Consider the following 16,594-nt stretch of genomic DNA (forward strand, 5'->3'; position numbering starts at 1 on the left):
GGCCCGGGAGCTTATGACTGGCTACAGGTGCCTGCCCCTGACTTCTTGGGGTGGTTGAGCCCAGTGACAGGACACACTAGCTGGGAAGAAGTCATTCATTTCCCCAAATAATGGGGAAAGCATGTGCTAAATGCCAGCCTCAGTGCAGGCACTGCAGGACAATGGGAAGGCTCACAGGTTTAGGAGCCAGACACATGCAGGACTCAACCCTTGGACTCCAAAATGGATCAGAAGCACCATCTTGAGGGTGTTACTCAACTGAACTGAGCCTGTAAAATGAGGACAGCTCTCAAGGTTGTTCTGAAAACTGAATCAGGAAACATTCGTGAAAACAGTACTGTGTCTGGCAGATAGCAAATTTTCAGTAAATGTGTCCTCTCACCCCACCGACTCTCTCTTTCTTCACTCCTAACGTGGGATAACAGTACCTGCCTCACAAGGTTTTTGTGAAAATGACCTCACTGGATGTCCATGGGAACCTTTGTGAACTACAAAACAATGTAAAATATGAAAAATGTTTTTCACATTCTGGGCAGGGGTGGGGATAATAAAAAAGGTGGATGGACCTTTGTTCTTAGAAGATCGGACCAGAGAGGAGCCACCACCACACAGGGGCGTCGGCAGAGCCCCAGCGGTGCGTGTCCAGGGCTATGGCTCTCAAGAGGTGAGACTGGAGAAATATTGGGGGTAAGGATTATAGAGTCTCATGAACCACAATGAAGTTTATTTTGTAGGCCCCGGAAGCTATGGAAATTTTTAAGCAGAAAGAATGTGAACTCATACATTTTTTGGAAAGCTGAGTGGCTCTAGAGCTGCATCGAATAGCTTAGAGTAGTAGAGACTGAAGAAAGACTAACCAAGGATTGCAAAAAGGACTCCTTCCTCAGCTGTGATGGCTCTGAAGGATCCTTTCCTCACCTGGTCAGTGTGATCCCGCCCAGAGCTGTTCCTCTGCTGCCTCCTACACCTGACTCTAACTCTTTGAGTCCTTGGGCCAGTTGAGCCCAGTTGGGTTTTCTTTTGCTCTAACATGAAGACACTTACCCAAACATCTCTCTTTCCTCTGACTCCTTCTCCACATACTGTCTTCCACTCATTCCCTCTCTTCTCTGAAAACTGGCCCCCCACCCCAGTGCACAGGACTAAATTCCTGGAGCCATGTTGCTACTACAGGACTCTGAAGTCAGACCATGATCTCCAGGGGTGGACACCTAACCAAGGCTGGAGCAGCCATACTTTCTCTCCGAGCAATCCTGAACCAGGACACAAAAGGGTACTAGTCAGATTCAGTCGTGTCATGAGACTTTCCATAGAATCATGATTGATAGCTGGACAGTGCATGAGGATTCATGCGGAGGATCTGGATCATTTAGTCATCTCAGTCATCTAAGAGTTTTGGGCCTGATGTATGGGAAGAACTGGAAAAGAATTCAGAATAGTTTCAAGCAGAAATTAGGTCAGGTGAATCTTCTCAAGAGGGTAAGGTTGAGTCAATGTATTGCACACCTAAAACTAATAGAATGATATATATGAATTACACTTCTTTTTTTAAAAACAACAACACATCTCTTAAAGACAGTTTAAAAAAATAGTACCTATTGCATTGGTGTGCTATGTAAAGATACGATGAGTTAATAAATGCCAGGAGCTTCACACCGGCTGGTTGCAGGGCCTTATGAGCCCTACGTAAGTGTTAGTTTTTATTACTGTTCTGAATCAACCTGAGAAATGTAGCTGTGCTTCATACCTATGTGTGGGTATGTGCATTTTAACAGAGTTAGAAAATGTTCTTTAAAGAAAAGCAGAAATTACAGTCAACCATAAAGAAGGTACAAGGCCAGAAGAATTACAAAGGACAGATGGCTTAGAGCTGTACATTAACTCGGGTTCAAAAAGACTCCTGGGGCATTATTATGAAATTAAAAACAAAACAGTTGCCTCAGAGGATGTACATCCTTTAGTGTTCATCAGTCTGCTGTCCATCTGTGTGTCCATCCATGTACTCGACAGACACTGCATACATGGACTTACTGCAGTCATTTCATCAGGCACAGGGCACCTCAGGAGGATGACAGGCCCAAGTTTTCAAGAAACTTTTGGTATAAAAGAGAGATAGGTAAGCCAACAAGTCATTTGAAAATTGAGTAAAAAATGCTAACCTGTAAGCTTGCAAGGGACCTATGAGCGCTCAGAGGAGAGAGAAATTATGGAAGGTATTCTCCTTCTCTACAGTGTCAGTCTGCATTTATGTGGTTAAATCAAAAAACAATCTTGCTAATTTGTTGGTACACAACAAATCTAAGGAGTAGGTACTATTTTCTTTTTTTTAACTATCTTTAAGATGTGCATTATATCTACACTAATAAAAGAGAAACATGCCCCCACCAGCCAATCAGGAGTGAGTATGCAAATTAACCAGACAAATATGGAGGCGGCCCAGCCCCCCAGCCATTCTGGGCCTCTGGGCAGCACGCATGCAGGTGCGGAGCAGCCAGGTTGGGTGGGATGCCTGCTATGAGGGGAAGGGCAGGGGTTGGAGGGAGCTATAGGAGTGGTGCTTCAGCTGGAGCAAAGGCTGAAGGCTCCAGCTAGAGCAAAGATGGAAGGCAGCAGCCAGAGTTAAAGCCTGGGTCCTGGGTGCTGGAGGAAAACTGGTGCCAGCAGCCAGGGGAAGGAAGGCCTACTGCATGAATTTTCATGCAATGGGCCTCTGATGTATGTGCATATATACATATACATATATATACATATATATATGTATATGTATATGTATATGTATATGTGTATATATATGTGTATATATATATATGTTTCTGAGAGGGAGAGAAGATACAGAAACATTAGTGATGAGAGAGAACCATTGATTGGCTGTCTCTTACATATCCCACACTGAGGATCAAATCCATAACCTGAGCATGTGCTCTGACCAGGAATTGAACTGTGACCTACTGGTTCATAGGTCAATGCTCAACCACTTAGCCACATAGGCTGGATAAGAGATGTATTTTGTAAAAAATTGAGGTATATTTCCTCAAAAAAATAAAAATGGAACTCCCATTTGACCCAGTAATCCCACTTCTAGAACTATATCCCAAGAAATCAGAAACACCAGTCAAATAGGATATATAGTTAAGATTTAGAAACAGCCTAAGTGTCCATCAGTAGCTAAGTGGATTTTAAAAAAAAACTGTGGTACATCTACACAATGGAATACTATGCTGCTGTAAAAAAAGAAGAAACTCTTATCACTTGCAACAGCATAGATGAAGCTGGAGAGCATTATGCTAAGCGAAATAAGCCAGTTAGAGAAAGATAAATATCACATGATCTCACTCATTTGTGGAATATAATGAACAACATAAACTGATGAACAAAAATAAAGCCAAACTCATAAAAGCATTGAACATCCCATCCAACCTAAGAGGGAAGGCAGGGAGGGGGTAGAGAGAGGTCAGAGATCAACCAAAGGACTTGTATGTATGCATAACCAATGAACACAGACAGTAGGAAGGTGAGGGTTTGTGCTGAGGAATGGGAACAGCTGGGGAGAGGTCAATGGGAGAAAAAGGAGACTTATGTAATACTTTAAACAATAAAGAATTTAAATTCTAAAAATTGAGGTATAATTCACATATATCATTCTATTAGGTCTTAGTAATCCCGTGCGAGGAGACTCCTGTTTTACTATAAACTAAAGGCCCGGTGCGCGAAATTCATGCACAGGTAGGGTTCCTAGGCCTGGCCAGTAATCAGGGCATATCAGGGCCTGCCAGCTGCCAGGTGGGGCCTTCCTTCCCTGGCTGCCAGCTGCAAGCCGGGGCCTTCCTTCATTCTGTGCCACCCCCTGGTGGTAAGTGCATGTCATAGCAGCGATCAAACTCCTGATCTCCAGGTAGAACTCCCGAGGGAACACTTTGCATTATATATATTGTGTATGTATGTGTGTGTGTGTGTGTATATATATATATATATATATATATATATATATATATATATCTCCAATATTCAACAATTTTGACCTATAGAAACAGCAATTTATATGGTTCATATAACATTTATATTCATATATATCTTTTCTTTTTCGAACATCCTCAATACAATTTTCATTTAAATCCTTTAGGAATATTCATTTGGAACTAACAGAATATTTTCCTTCTTCTGACTATTACCAAGAACTATGTACATACTAAAATCCCTTAGTAAAATCAGGTCTAGCCTAAAAATTCCTTTATTTTTAAATCATTCATGATCATATGTTTCCCTCTTGTGGTAGAAAGTGGAAAAAACAAGCAAACATCCCCACAGCCTCACAAGGGGGCGCACGAACTGATTCCAGCCACATTGCACTACTTCAGGGAGCCCATTCACATGGAATACAGTGATAATCGTGCTCCCTGGAGTTTTGTGGCAGACAGTGGTTGGCCCTCTATCAAAAAAACTTATAACAGATAACAAAAGGTGGTTACCCGAGGGGAAGGGATTGGGGAGGACAAAGAGGGTGGAGATGGTCAAATATATGTGACGAAGGAGACTAGACTTCAGGTGGTGAGCACACAACAGAGTATACAGATGTCACATTACAAAGCTGTGCACCTGAAATTCATATACTGTTATTAACCAATGTTACTCCAAATAAATATTTAAAAAAAAAAAGAAAAAAAAGGTTGTCTCAGCACACTGTTAGAGCGTTAGTGTATTACCAGATAAGTACTGTGACCCAGGCCTCCTTATAAATAACTTTTTTGATTTGCTAAGCTAAGTCTCCAAGATTCTCCCTTCCCATTTGGGGGGTCATAAGATAATTCTGAGGCCGTGTCTTAGGCTGGCCTGTGTAAAGCGAGCTCAGGGTTAAGGATCCATGTGGCAATAGCTCATCATGCTGCAGCCACTTCCTCCCTCCCTGCAATTCAGGAGCTCAGGCAGTGCTGTTTTAAAGTCTAAGCAAGCCCTTACTTCCCACAATGGCCTCTTTGTTTTGCCTGTGCTGTACCCCTCCGCTAGAATGTCTCCACTTTTGCCTGGCTTTCTCTTTGTTAGCCTTCAGGGCTTGGCTCTAGTGCATCTCCCCTGGAGACTTCCTCTGACCACCTCTCCATGTGTCCCTCTCAATGGCCCTTGAGGCACCTATCACATTATTGTAGAGCCCACAGGGTGACCAGCTCCACAGGGAGCGGGAGACTGCACACACGGTGTATGCCCCAAATGCACAGCACAGTAGAGAGCAATGAGAAAATGCTCAGTATGTCTGAGGGGGGGAAAGCACCCCTTCAAATACTGTTCAGGAGAAGCTGCTGGAGCAAGTGATTCAAGCAACTATTTACTAAAACTGCTACCCTTAAACCCTTGTGGGTGACCTGGGATGCAAATACCAGGCACTCTGACCAGCCCTTAAGCTACTCAGGAATAATTCTGCTTATTTGGAGGCTGGTCACGGTATCCTTTTGTGATGACACAACTAAGTATTAGGTAGATAACATACTACTGAAAACCTAAAGTTATGTAGAGCAGGTCCCCGACCCCCACCCCAGGCTCTGTGCATGAAACCCTCTCTACACAAGACACTTCTGTGTGGAATCGTATAGGCCTGTGGTCAGCAAACTGCGGCTCTTGAGTTTGGCTCCTTGAGTGTGGCTCTTCCACAAAATACCACAGCCTGGGCGAGTCTATTTTGAAGAAGTGGTGTTAGAAGTTTAAGTTTAAAAAATTTGGCTCTCAAAAGAAATTTCAATAGTTGTACTGTTGATATTTGGCACTGTTGACTAATGAGTTTTCAGACCACTGTTATAAGCTAACAGGTGTGGAGCATCTTGATAGGTCATGACACAGCTGAGAAGAAGAAAAGTGAAACGAGAAGGTGCAAGATGGCTGGGGGCTATCAGCAAAGAGAAGTTTCAAGGGTCTGTATTTCCCATCAAAATCCTCACTGCCCAGTGGAGCAGTCCGCTTGATATGACTATTGTAATATTAAATACTGTGAGGCATTAGGCTAGGAAACTTCCTATGCATTGTCTTATTATTTCCTAAACACACCTCTATGACATAGTATTTTAATTTTACCAGTGAGTAAAAAAAAAAAAAAAAAAATTGTTCAGGCAGTTTGCCTAAGATTAATTAGCTACCGTGTTTCCCCGAAAATAAGACATCCTCCGAAAATAAGACCTAGCGCGTGGAAAGATAAGACATCCCCTGAAAATAAGATCTAGCACAACTTTGGGAGAAAAAATTAATATAAGACACTGTCTTATTTTCGGGTAAACAGGGTATTAAACAACAGCATATCCAGGAATCAAACTCAAGGCTGTCTGACACCAAAGTTATACTGCAATGAAATTCTAATGTAAAGGAAGTGAATTTGCTGTCCCACTAACCTCAAATGGCATGATGGCTTTACTTTTTGGTTATTCTTTAGCCATCTTCAGCTTTGGACTTTGAGAGATGCCAGATAAACTCTGCGTGTTGAGATTTGTTTTGGCAGGAGGCTGACACCAGCCCAGCAGGGTGACTTTTCTGAAGCAATTTCAAAATAAACTCAACAACTCACCTTTGGGTTGTACCTTAAGAGTCCCCCAAACCTTTGCATGACCATTATTTAATTTCCATAAGACACTCTAGTAGGGCAGATATTAATTAGAATTAACCCCATTTTACAAGTGAGAAAACTGGGTTTTAGATGAGTTAAGCAAAATACATCATAATACTGCATGGTAAATTATACAACTGAGATCTGGGCCTTTCCATTCCAACCCCTCACTGTGAACTCAAGCTATTCAGTAAGTTTCAGGGAACCCCCATACGGCATGTCTTCCATTTGGCATTACGCCAAGAGTCTACAGAGGCATTGTGGATCATGGAGTTCTGAAATCTTCTTGCCGATTACTACCATTTGTGAACTATTAAGTAGGACAACAAATGTGTTAGCTATATGCATTGAACCAGTGACTGGGCCTTGCCTCCACCCTCACTTCTCCCTTCATCAAGTTTTCTCTGGTTCCTCCTTAATCATTATCATCTATAAAGTCATCTCATCCTTCTTCTTCTTTTCCCCTCAAAGTGGAGCTGGGTGCCTCTCCTCTGTGTGCCCATGGTTTCCTGAATAGCTCTTCTCATTTAGTTGCACTGAGTTGAATGGTAGCCATCCCCAGCCACCTACCAAAGATACACTCCACTCAGAACTTGATCGTGTGATCTTATTTGATAAAAAGGGTCTTTGCAAATGTAATTAAGTAAAGGATCTTGTGAGGAGATCATCCTGGAATACCCAAGTTAGTCCTAAATCCAATAACAAATGTCCTTAAAGGAGATAGAAGAGGAAAAGACTTACAGAGAAGGCCCCATGAAGGTGCAGGTAGAGACTGGAGTTAGGCAGCCACAAAGCCAAGAATACCTAGAGTCACCACAAGCTGAAAGAGGCAAGGAAGCACCCCACTCCCCATCCCCCGCCCTGCCATCTCCCGAGAGCCTTTAGAGGCCAGCACCTTGATTTCAGACTGCTGATCTCCATGACAGCGAGAAAATATATTTCTGTAGTTTTAAGTCACCCAGTTTGTAGTCATTTGTCAGCAGCCAGAGGAAACTAATACACTAGTATTCACACCATATTAACCACCTATGGATGCTCCTCTTTAGCATGAGCATCCTAAGACTCTGCCTTATTCTTTTACCCCCAACCATCTCACACAGTGCCTGGAGCATCAAGAGTGCTCAAAGATGCTCAATAATGCAGTGGATGGAACAAGCCCAAGCAGCCCAGGAGGTCTGCATCAAGGCCAGCAGACATTTCTTGTGGCTTTCAGTCTGGAACATGACATCAGCCTGGGCCCCTCCTCATAAGTTATCCATCTTCAGCTACCCACTGCTAGCTCATGACTGCAACGAGGTGAAGGTCTGATATCAATTGGCATGTAACTGAGACTCACAGCAACTGTGGACCTCTGCCTTGCAGGCCAAATTCAAGGGATACTGTGTGGACCAAGACAGGACAGGGCATCTAGGTGGCGGGGATTGTGGCAGACACAGAACACCCTCCCTCTGCCCTCCAATGGCCTCAGCATTTGGAATAATCATAATAATGGCTAGATGCATCAGAATCTGCTGTTGACTAATCAGTGTCAGGCTCTGTGCTAAGTGCTTCACAAATTTTACTCCATCCTCACATGAATCTTTCAAGGCAGATGTTAGTATTAGTCTTTTTATACCAAATCTACATGTGGGGAACTGGCTAAAGGGTGTGGTGTTTTTCTCGTAGATTTGACTGCAGAGGGCTTGGCCCCACCCAGGCAGCCTGCCCAGAGAGACAGTTTGTCTTTCGTAAACAGGCACAAACCTCACTCCCAATTCCACCTGAATTTCCTACGTATTTCCCTTCTGTTTCTCTTTTTAATTGGATTTCAATTTGCTCCACAGAATGCATTTCTCCAAGTCCCATGGAGGTGGTGTAACATGATCGTTTGCCTCCTAAAACAAAAGATCATTCCCATCTCCACCCTGTTATGCCACCCTAGCTCCATTTTGGGGACTCTGCCACCATGGGCCAATTTCTCAGACTCAGGTGCACAGGCTTACCATCCGGGTTTCTGTGGCTTAGCGTTGACAGGACTCTCATCCTGGGTCAGGGCCATTTTGTTTTGGGAAACCTCCCCAGTGTGCACAATTTCTAACTGCCTAACCCACGCATGATTAGCTGTTTATCAGAATGGATGAGAACTGTGCCCCCAGGCCATCGCGGTAGACCACGGAAGGAAAGTGGAGGCCAAAACATCTCAGCATGAACTGTCTTCTAAGACCCTCTCGACGGGGAGTGTGCTTGAACAGCATAAAACACAGTGACTCGTTTTAAAGATATGCCAGAGCATTTTCAGCTAAATTAATGTTACCTCCTTCAACGCAATTACCGTGGGGAAGCCACATAGTTGTTCAAACAACGCTGACATCGCACTAACATTTCTGGAACTCTTTTTTTTTCCGGGCAAATGTCTTTACAGTCTGTGGCACTTTCTTTGAAAGTCTTCAGTCATAACAAATGTCATCCTTGGAGAATAGACTTGAACTTTGGAAAGAGACAAAAATTGGTTGGAGCCGTGTCTAATGAATAAAGTGGGTGATCAAATCTTGTTCCATCGTTTTAGGTGAAAAATGAGGCATGACTCTAAAATAATGTGACTGGTTTTCCTAGGTGACCCATAAACCGACTGGCTGCGCAATAATTCCCAGAGAGGAGTTTCAAAATGCTAGGCGCACTAGACGCAGCGCCAGGGTAAGTGTACGGTTCCCAGAGCGGTGATTTGGCAGGGTACAATGCTAACGTGGGTGTATAAGTTCAAATATGTTTGTAAAAAAAGGAAATCTGATTGCTTACACTCATGAAAATAAAGAAGCTATTCTCCTGGAGAAATTTCTCCTCCTTTTTTGACAGCCTGTCTGCTTCGGACAGGGAGTCTGCTGAGAAAAACAGCCTCATCTCATGCAGAAAGCCTTCGTTGGCCACACTACCCCCTCGACACAGAGACCCACCTCAGGCTGGGGCAAGTGCTCCTGCCCTGAGCTCCCACAGCCATCTCTTTTCCTTTAAGTATTAGTTCCTATTCTATACTACAGGCCCGTTGCACAATATTCATGCAAGAATAGGCCTTCCTTCCCCTGGCTTCACTCCCAGCTGCCGGGAGTCAGCACATCCCCGCTTCTGGGCGGCCCAGAGCCAACAAATCCTCGCTTCTGACCAGAGTACCACTCTAGTAGCTCCCTCCACCGCCACAGCAGGCTTCACACCTTCGTCTTTGTTGGGTTAATTTGCATACTCACTTTGATTGGCTGTGGGCGAAGCGGAGTGATGATTAATTTACATGTCTCTCTTTTATTAGGTAAGATAGTGGTGACTGCCTTTCTATGTGTATGTCCATCTTCTCCCATTCAACTAGTCTCCTTGGGAATGGGATCAGATTCAACTCTGTGTCTCCCTGCACAAGGCAGAAGCCAGGGACACTAATTCTGTGCTGGACACAAACCCTCTGCCTCTGTTTCTCATGCTCACAGGGGCTGCACTTGCTAAAAGAACTTCTTCTGCATGGCACCCAAAACTGAACACATGCAAAACCCATCCGCGTGAACGTATAAAGACCTAGGGTAGACTGGTGGATGCTTAGTTAGATCTGAAAGCATAGGGGAGCAAGAAGGATTACCATGGGGCTTCTTTTAGGGTTACAGAAATATTCTAAAATTAGATCATGGTCATGGTTGCACAAACCTGTAAACACACTAAAAATACTGAATTGTTCACTTTAAATGCATGAATTATGTGGTATGTGAATTACATCTCTATAGTTTACATCTCTATAGTTTACTTTAAAAGTCCTCCACAAGATAATAATTTAATTTAAAAAAAAATTGAAGAAAAAAAAAAAAAGTCCTCCACAATGGGAATATTTGTGCCTTGGTTGCTTTCTAAGATGGAGGTTAGAATAAATAATAGTCAAGGTCTCTTCCAAAAATCTACTTCTGTATAGAAAATTAAGTTTCTGTCATCTCTGTAAACTGTATCACTTGAAAGTGATATCAACAAATTTAAGACAGTGAGGGCAGGCGGATGTCCCTCAACATCTATGCTCCCTTCCATTTAGTTTGACACACCCTTGTTTGGCCTAGAATAACAATGATATTTCCCAGCTTCCCTTGCTGCTAGAAGAGGCTTTAGACTAAGTTTTGACCAACAGGACACAAGTGAAATCATGTAGTCTTTGAGAAAGGAGCACCCTATGGGGGTATACAGCCATCTTGGATCTTGCAGATAAAAGTAACACACTAAGCAAGGCTGAGCTACAAGAGGAAAGAAACATGGGTCCCCTGACATAATGAAGCCACCATATTGGTCCTGGAAAATCTCCTAGAAAGACCTCTGTTACTATGAACTTTTGTTTTGATTAACTTGTTTTGAAATGGTGATAGCAGCCAAATCTACATTTTTCACCAATAATAAAACTTGGTATTCTGTACCAAAACAGAATCTAAAGTGTGTGGCATCGGCATACTTTTTTTAGACCATGGCAAAAGCATTTGCACTGCCACCCTGAGAGGAAGACCACTAGCCAACCAAACCTGTAGCTCCAGGCAAATGGTTGGGAGAATTCCCGAGTGGAGTGTTAGGTGACTGCTTCTTGCCACAATACAGAAAGGAGCTCAGGCAAAGACGAGCCGGTCTGCAGGCAGGTAAGGAGGTCGTGGCTCTGCCAAAGGGTTTTCTTTGTGGACTGTGAACATTATGGCTGGTGAATGCTCCACTTATAACTCCATGTACTTATTGAAAGGAATTTAGGGCACTCCCGCTGGGAAAGTGGGGTGTTCTATGGGTGGAAAGGAGAATGGGCATGGTTATCTGCATGGCCAAAGAGTGGTCCATGGCAGAGATTTCTAGTTGCCTCTGGGATTTAAAGACATAGCATCACACCACATATTTTGTTTTCCAATGTGGTACTTTACTAAGATTTTTTAAGGATGACTTTGACTCTACTAAAGCCTCACCTTGCACTCTAATTTGAGACTCCACCATCCCAGGGTAAAATGCGATTTCCCAGTATTCATTGGATGATTTGCCCCCATTGACTCCAGGCAGGCCAGCTGGTCCCAGAATTATATTCTACTGGCTCCGTTTTCATTGTTTATGTGAGTCATCAAAGGAAGAGAAACAGTCACGTCTTGATGTGGATTTTGCCTCTTGTGCCTCCTGTGATTCCATTAACTGGTTTCAATTCAGTCTAATGGCGAGCAAGTGGCTTCACCCCAAGCAGCAAGGTGAGCACACTTCTGCCCTCCAAATGCTCACTTACTTAAAACTTCTCCCAGACCGGCAGTGTCCCCAGCCACTCCCAGTGGGGACCTGGTATTTGGAGCTCAGTCCTGGGGTGTCTGTGCTGTCACATCTCTCGGTCCTAGGAACAGAGGGGGCCGATCCTAGTCGGTATTCCTGACTCTGTGACCTGTGACACCTGAAATCTTTGATTTAGGGAGGAAATAAAGCAATGCATGTGAAAGTGTCTTGTAAAATATACAACGTGAGGTGTGTTTTTAGTGCAGTTAGTTCTTGTAGAGTATGGAACAAAAATACAGAGTTGGAAGGTGGGGGAGCCTTCAACCTACCTCTTCAACATGCTATGCTCTCTCACATTTGGTTCCGCCTCGAATATTCTTTTCTCCTCTTCACCTCCAAGTCTGGAAGTAGTTGTCACTTCCCTGCCTCTGTGCCTGAATCAGACGCACCTCTTTTCTGCTCACAAAGCCTACCTTGCTCGCCTCCATAATAGCTCTCTCACTGCACCATGTAGCAGTTGTTGGTTTTCTGTCGGTAACCCATCTGGCCTCCAACACAAACCTTGACTCTAAGCCCCAAGTACATGAGGACTGACTGGGCTTGTCTCATTCTTGCATTATCCCAGGAGTTAGAGCAGTTTAGGTCACAGGTTCCTCCTGAGCTCCCTGCAGTGTTTGTGATCCTCACACTGGTGGCTTTGGCCTAAAAAATGTTCAATGGATTTAGCAGCCAGAAAGTCAGTAGTAACCTTGGTGAAAGAAATTTTAGTGAAGTGACAGAGAAAGCAGTAGGGTTGTAGTAGGGTGGGGAGTGGCATGGGAGGTGAGAAATCAATGATGGTGAACACAAATGTTTTATAAAGATTGGCATAACAGAGGAGAAGAACAGGGCAGTCGTTAAAAGGTGAAAAGGTTTTAAGAACATAATTTTTTAGTCTTAACTAATTCTTTCCTTCCCACTCCACACTACTGCCAAATAGATCATTTTCATTTGGGCCCCTATAATTCTTACTATTCTATAAGCTCCTTAATGAGAAGTCTTGTGTCTGAATTGTCTTTTTACCCACACGATTCTCTGTTCATAGCTCAGTGTTTGTTAAACGGATGAATGGAAGGCGATAAGGAAATGAAGGGTTACCCTGGGATATAGATAGTTTGTTCTTTCAAGAGAATTTGAGGTTGTCTGAAAACCTGAACATGAAGAAAAATCCAGATAAGGTTTGGTCCAAGGAGGCAGATGTAGGTTAGGTCTAGTTTGGGTTAGGAGACTCCTAGAAAACAGATCTTCAGATGTAAGGCTCCCTTCGTTCCTGGAAGCTGTGCAAATTCCCTGCTGCAGTCTCAGTGCTGTCATTACAGTGCCTGCAAATGATTTAACCTGCCGAAGCCCCGTTTTCTCCTTGGCAACCTGAGGATGCCCAAAGTAGCATCGACCTCACAGGGCTGCAGCAGGTTAAGTGAGCTACTGTGTGTAAAGGGCTTCTCATGGTGCTTGGCAAAATGGCACTCTATGGTAATGAGATAAAGTACTACTAAAAGGAACTAAAATATTAGTAAAGGGAATGAGCTTCTTAAGAGTTAGGTAAAAGTCAAATCTTATTTTAAATGTAGAAAGGAAATGTGGTCTTTAAAAAAAAACTCGTTAGAAGACGTTTTATAAAAGTGGGTGAACAATCAGCCCTGATTTACCTATTTTGTAAATGCGTTTTTTCCCACCGTATATCCAGGTTTACCGCAAAGTCTATCTCAAAGTTTCACCAGTCTGAGTGAACCTGCCCAATTAAATCAGTTAACGTTTGGCAGGGAGGGGGGAAGGGAGAGAGGAAGGGGCAGAGAAGGAACACAGTGTTGCACTAATTTCCTGAACTGCTTGCACAAGAGCGCCGTTGGGTATGTACTAGTTCTGTTCCAGAGAAAATTCAGCTCCAGGCCCCTGCGTGGAACAGATCCAGATGCAGCACTGGGCAAAGACCAGCCTTTGAAAACCCTGGGTCCCAGCAACCATGCCGCGCCTGGGCAGGCGCTCTGTCCCCAGCAAACTGCCTGGAGGAAAATGACACGACCATCCCCTCCTCGGTGCGGGCCTGACACGCCGGGTGGCGGCCGCCCGGGCCCCTCCAGCCGCGGCGTCGGGCTCGGAGCTCGCGGGGAGCGCCCGTCCCGGACCAGAATAGAAGGCACCCGGGGCTGGCAGCGCGGGGGCTCTGAGCCAGGCGGCGGCCTCTAACCTTTCCCGGCTCAGGCGCCGCTGCACTGCACTCGGTAACCGCATCTTTACACGCAGGAAATGTTCGCGTCCATGTCAGCGGCCCCGGGAAGGGGGAGGAGAAGTGGGAGGGGCAGGAGGCGGAGGCGGGCTCCCCAAGGTCAAACCCTGCTCCCCGGCCCGCTCCTTCCCGTCCCTCGGGGAGTCCCGGGAGCAGCTCCGCGGCGGAGCGGCCACCTCCCCGGACGCGGTGACCTCCGCGGGGCGCCCGGGCCGGCGGGAGCGCGCGCGGAGGGGCCGGGGGTGGAGCCGGGGCGGCCGCGCGCGGAAGTGGCCGGACCCGGCGGGCGGGGTGGAGGGGACACCCGGCGCACGTAGCGCACGGCCCCGCGCCCCGGCGCTCGCCCGCTGCCCGGGGCCGGCGCGTCCCTTACCCCGTTGGCGGCGGCGATGCGGACGATGAGCTGGATGGCCTCCTGCATGTAGAACCTGCCGTCCCCACCCACCACCAGCGTGGCCTCCTGCCGTTGCGCCGGCTCCACCGTGGAGACGATACTCTGGATGAAATTCTCCGCGTAGTTGGCGTTGCCCTGGAACACCTTCACCCGCTTCCGCAGCCCGCTCGTGCCGGGCTTCTGGTCCGGGTACGCTTGGGTCTTCACGGTCACGATCTTCACCATGTTGGCGACTTGGAGCCGGAACGGACGCTGCTGGCCGAGGGGCGGCGGGGCCGAGGCTGCAGCTGTTGGGGGGGTGGGGAGGGCGCGCGCGGGCGGGGTCGGGGCAGCGCCGGCTCTCCGGCCGCGCTCGGCCCTTCTCCTTAAAGGGACAGGGGACGGGGCCCTCCCTCCGCCGCCAGCCCACCTACTGGCAGGTTTCAGTGGGAGGGGAATGGGGGTGCGCACACCTCCCGGCCTCTTGCAGAAATGGGTGGAGCCTCTCAGATTTACCCTACTCCCCACCCCGCCCCAACCAAACCAACACGAAATGAAATCTTCCACTCCTCCCATTCGTGGAGGGCAAAGCTTAGGGTCGGGGCCGGGTCCTAGGACAGGAACTTGAGGCAGGGTGAGGAAAATAACAGAGCATAACTATTTCCTGGAGTTCGGCTAGAGAGTATCATAATTTTCCAGTAAATAATCTTCTGGAAACCTGTTCTGAGGGATAAAAGTGCAGCCTTAACTAAATTCTGACTCCTCATTCTTTTCATTCTCTCTCCACATATTAGGGTATTCGTGTTAGAAAAAATAACTCTAAAAGATCTAATTATTCTTACTACTGTCCGTATCACTTTACTTCCATTGGTTAGGGTGGGTATACTTAATAAGTAAGGTTTTACTGAATATAATGTTTCTAATCCTTGCTCAAGTGCAGGGGTCAGTTTTATGCTTACAAAACTGAGATTCAAAAAACAAATGGCTTGTCAAGGCCATAGAGATAAGCACAGAGGAGGCCAACTCACGTGGGCGTGGCTCCAAAACCAGGGCTCTTACCATGATTTGCCTGCTTGTCTCCACCAGGTTTGACAATCAGGGCATAAATGTACTGAGGGGCCTTGATAAATGTGGGTACAAATATAAGGTAATATAGTACCATCAAAACATGCAAGTTATTCATCTTATAGATATTTGGTGAAGAGGTCAAAGAGGATTGAGGTGGCCAGAAAGGATTCGTGGTAGATAGTCAGGGAAAGAGACTGGATTATTGAGGAGGGGTCTTGAGTTCAGCATTCCCTTGATTTGCTGAGTGTGATTGTCTCCTCTGCTTGGTGAAGTGGAGGAAAACTGACTTTTTCCTGCTAATTACAGGTGTGATCTGGGAAAGTTAGTTAATATCTGTGGGCATCCATTTCTTTACCATAAATGGATATAAAACCTATCTTAGAGAATTACTACAAGATTCATTGGGGTTTTGTATGTCAGTGGCTTTCGATCGTTGGGAGACACAGTAGAATCACCCGATACACTTTATAAACTATCCATGCTTCAACTCCAATCCAGGCAGATTCAGTCATTATCAGCTGATGTAAGTAAACCACCTGGAATGGTATCTGACACATAGAAGCCCTCAAAAAATATTAGCTCCCCAACCCCAGCTCCAAAACCAGAACTTATCGTTAATCTGTGAATTTGATTATATTTATGTCCTTGTAATGGTTAACTGGTATCTCTTGATCAAGCAGAGGCTGACAGTCACATGAATGCTGACTCTCAGAAATCAAATGCTGATATACATTTCAATAGCTGCTTTGTCAATATAAAAAGATTTTAATATCACCGTAGATGACTTTCAGGGCAAATAATGTGAAAACTAATTTCTGGACTGCTGGTAAGGATTTCCAATATTTACACAAAAATTCACAAAGCTTATAGAGTAGTATCATCTTATGGATTAAGCTCTATAATCAACCCATTTTATAGACTAGAGAATTGATAAATGGTTAATGTAATTAAAGGTATCTGACTTTACAAAGTGAAAATATAGCATAGAATCCCTGAATCTTAGAAATACCTACTTCACAGAGTTGTATGGATTAAATCAGCTACTGAACACAGAGCTCCTAACATAGTGCTGGTTAAGTACTCAATAAAC

General features: G+C 45.1%; 1 protein-coding gene across 1 annotated transcript in view; it reads right to left on the reverse strand.

The window, feature by feature from the left end:
• PGM1 (phosphoglucomutase 1) overlaps positions 1-14,854 on the reverse strand; it is a 57,913-nt gene extending 43,059 nt beyond the window's left edge. Inside the window, exon 1 of the mRNA XM_036445309.2 lies at positions 14,437-14,854. Coding sequence (XP_036301202.1) covers positions 14,437-14,682 — 246 coding nt within the window. The 5' untranslated portion in view covers positions 14,683-14,854. The remainder of the gene's footprint in view (positions 1-14,436) is intronic.
• Between the last annotated feature and the right edge of the window lie 1,740 nt (positions 14,855-16,594).

Source organism: Pipistrellus kuhlii, unplaced genomic scaffold (genome assembly GCF_014108245.1).
Source record: "Pipistrellus kuhlii isolate mPipKuh1 unplaced genomic scaffold, mPipKuh1.p scaffold_m20_p_2, whole genome shotgun sequence".
Taxonomy (NCBI): Eukaryota; Metazoa; Chordata; class Mammalia; order Chiroptera; family Vespertilionidae; genus Pipistrellus; species Pipistrellus kuhlii.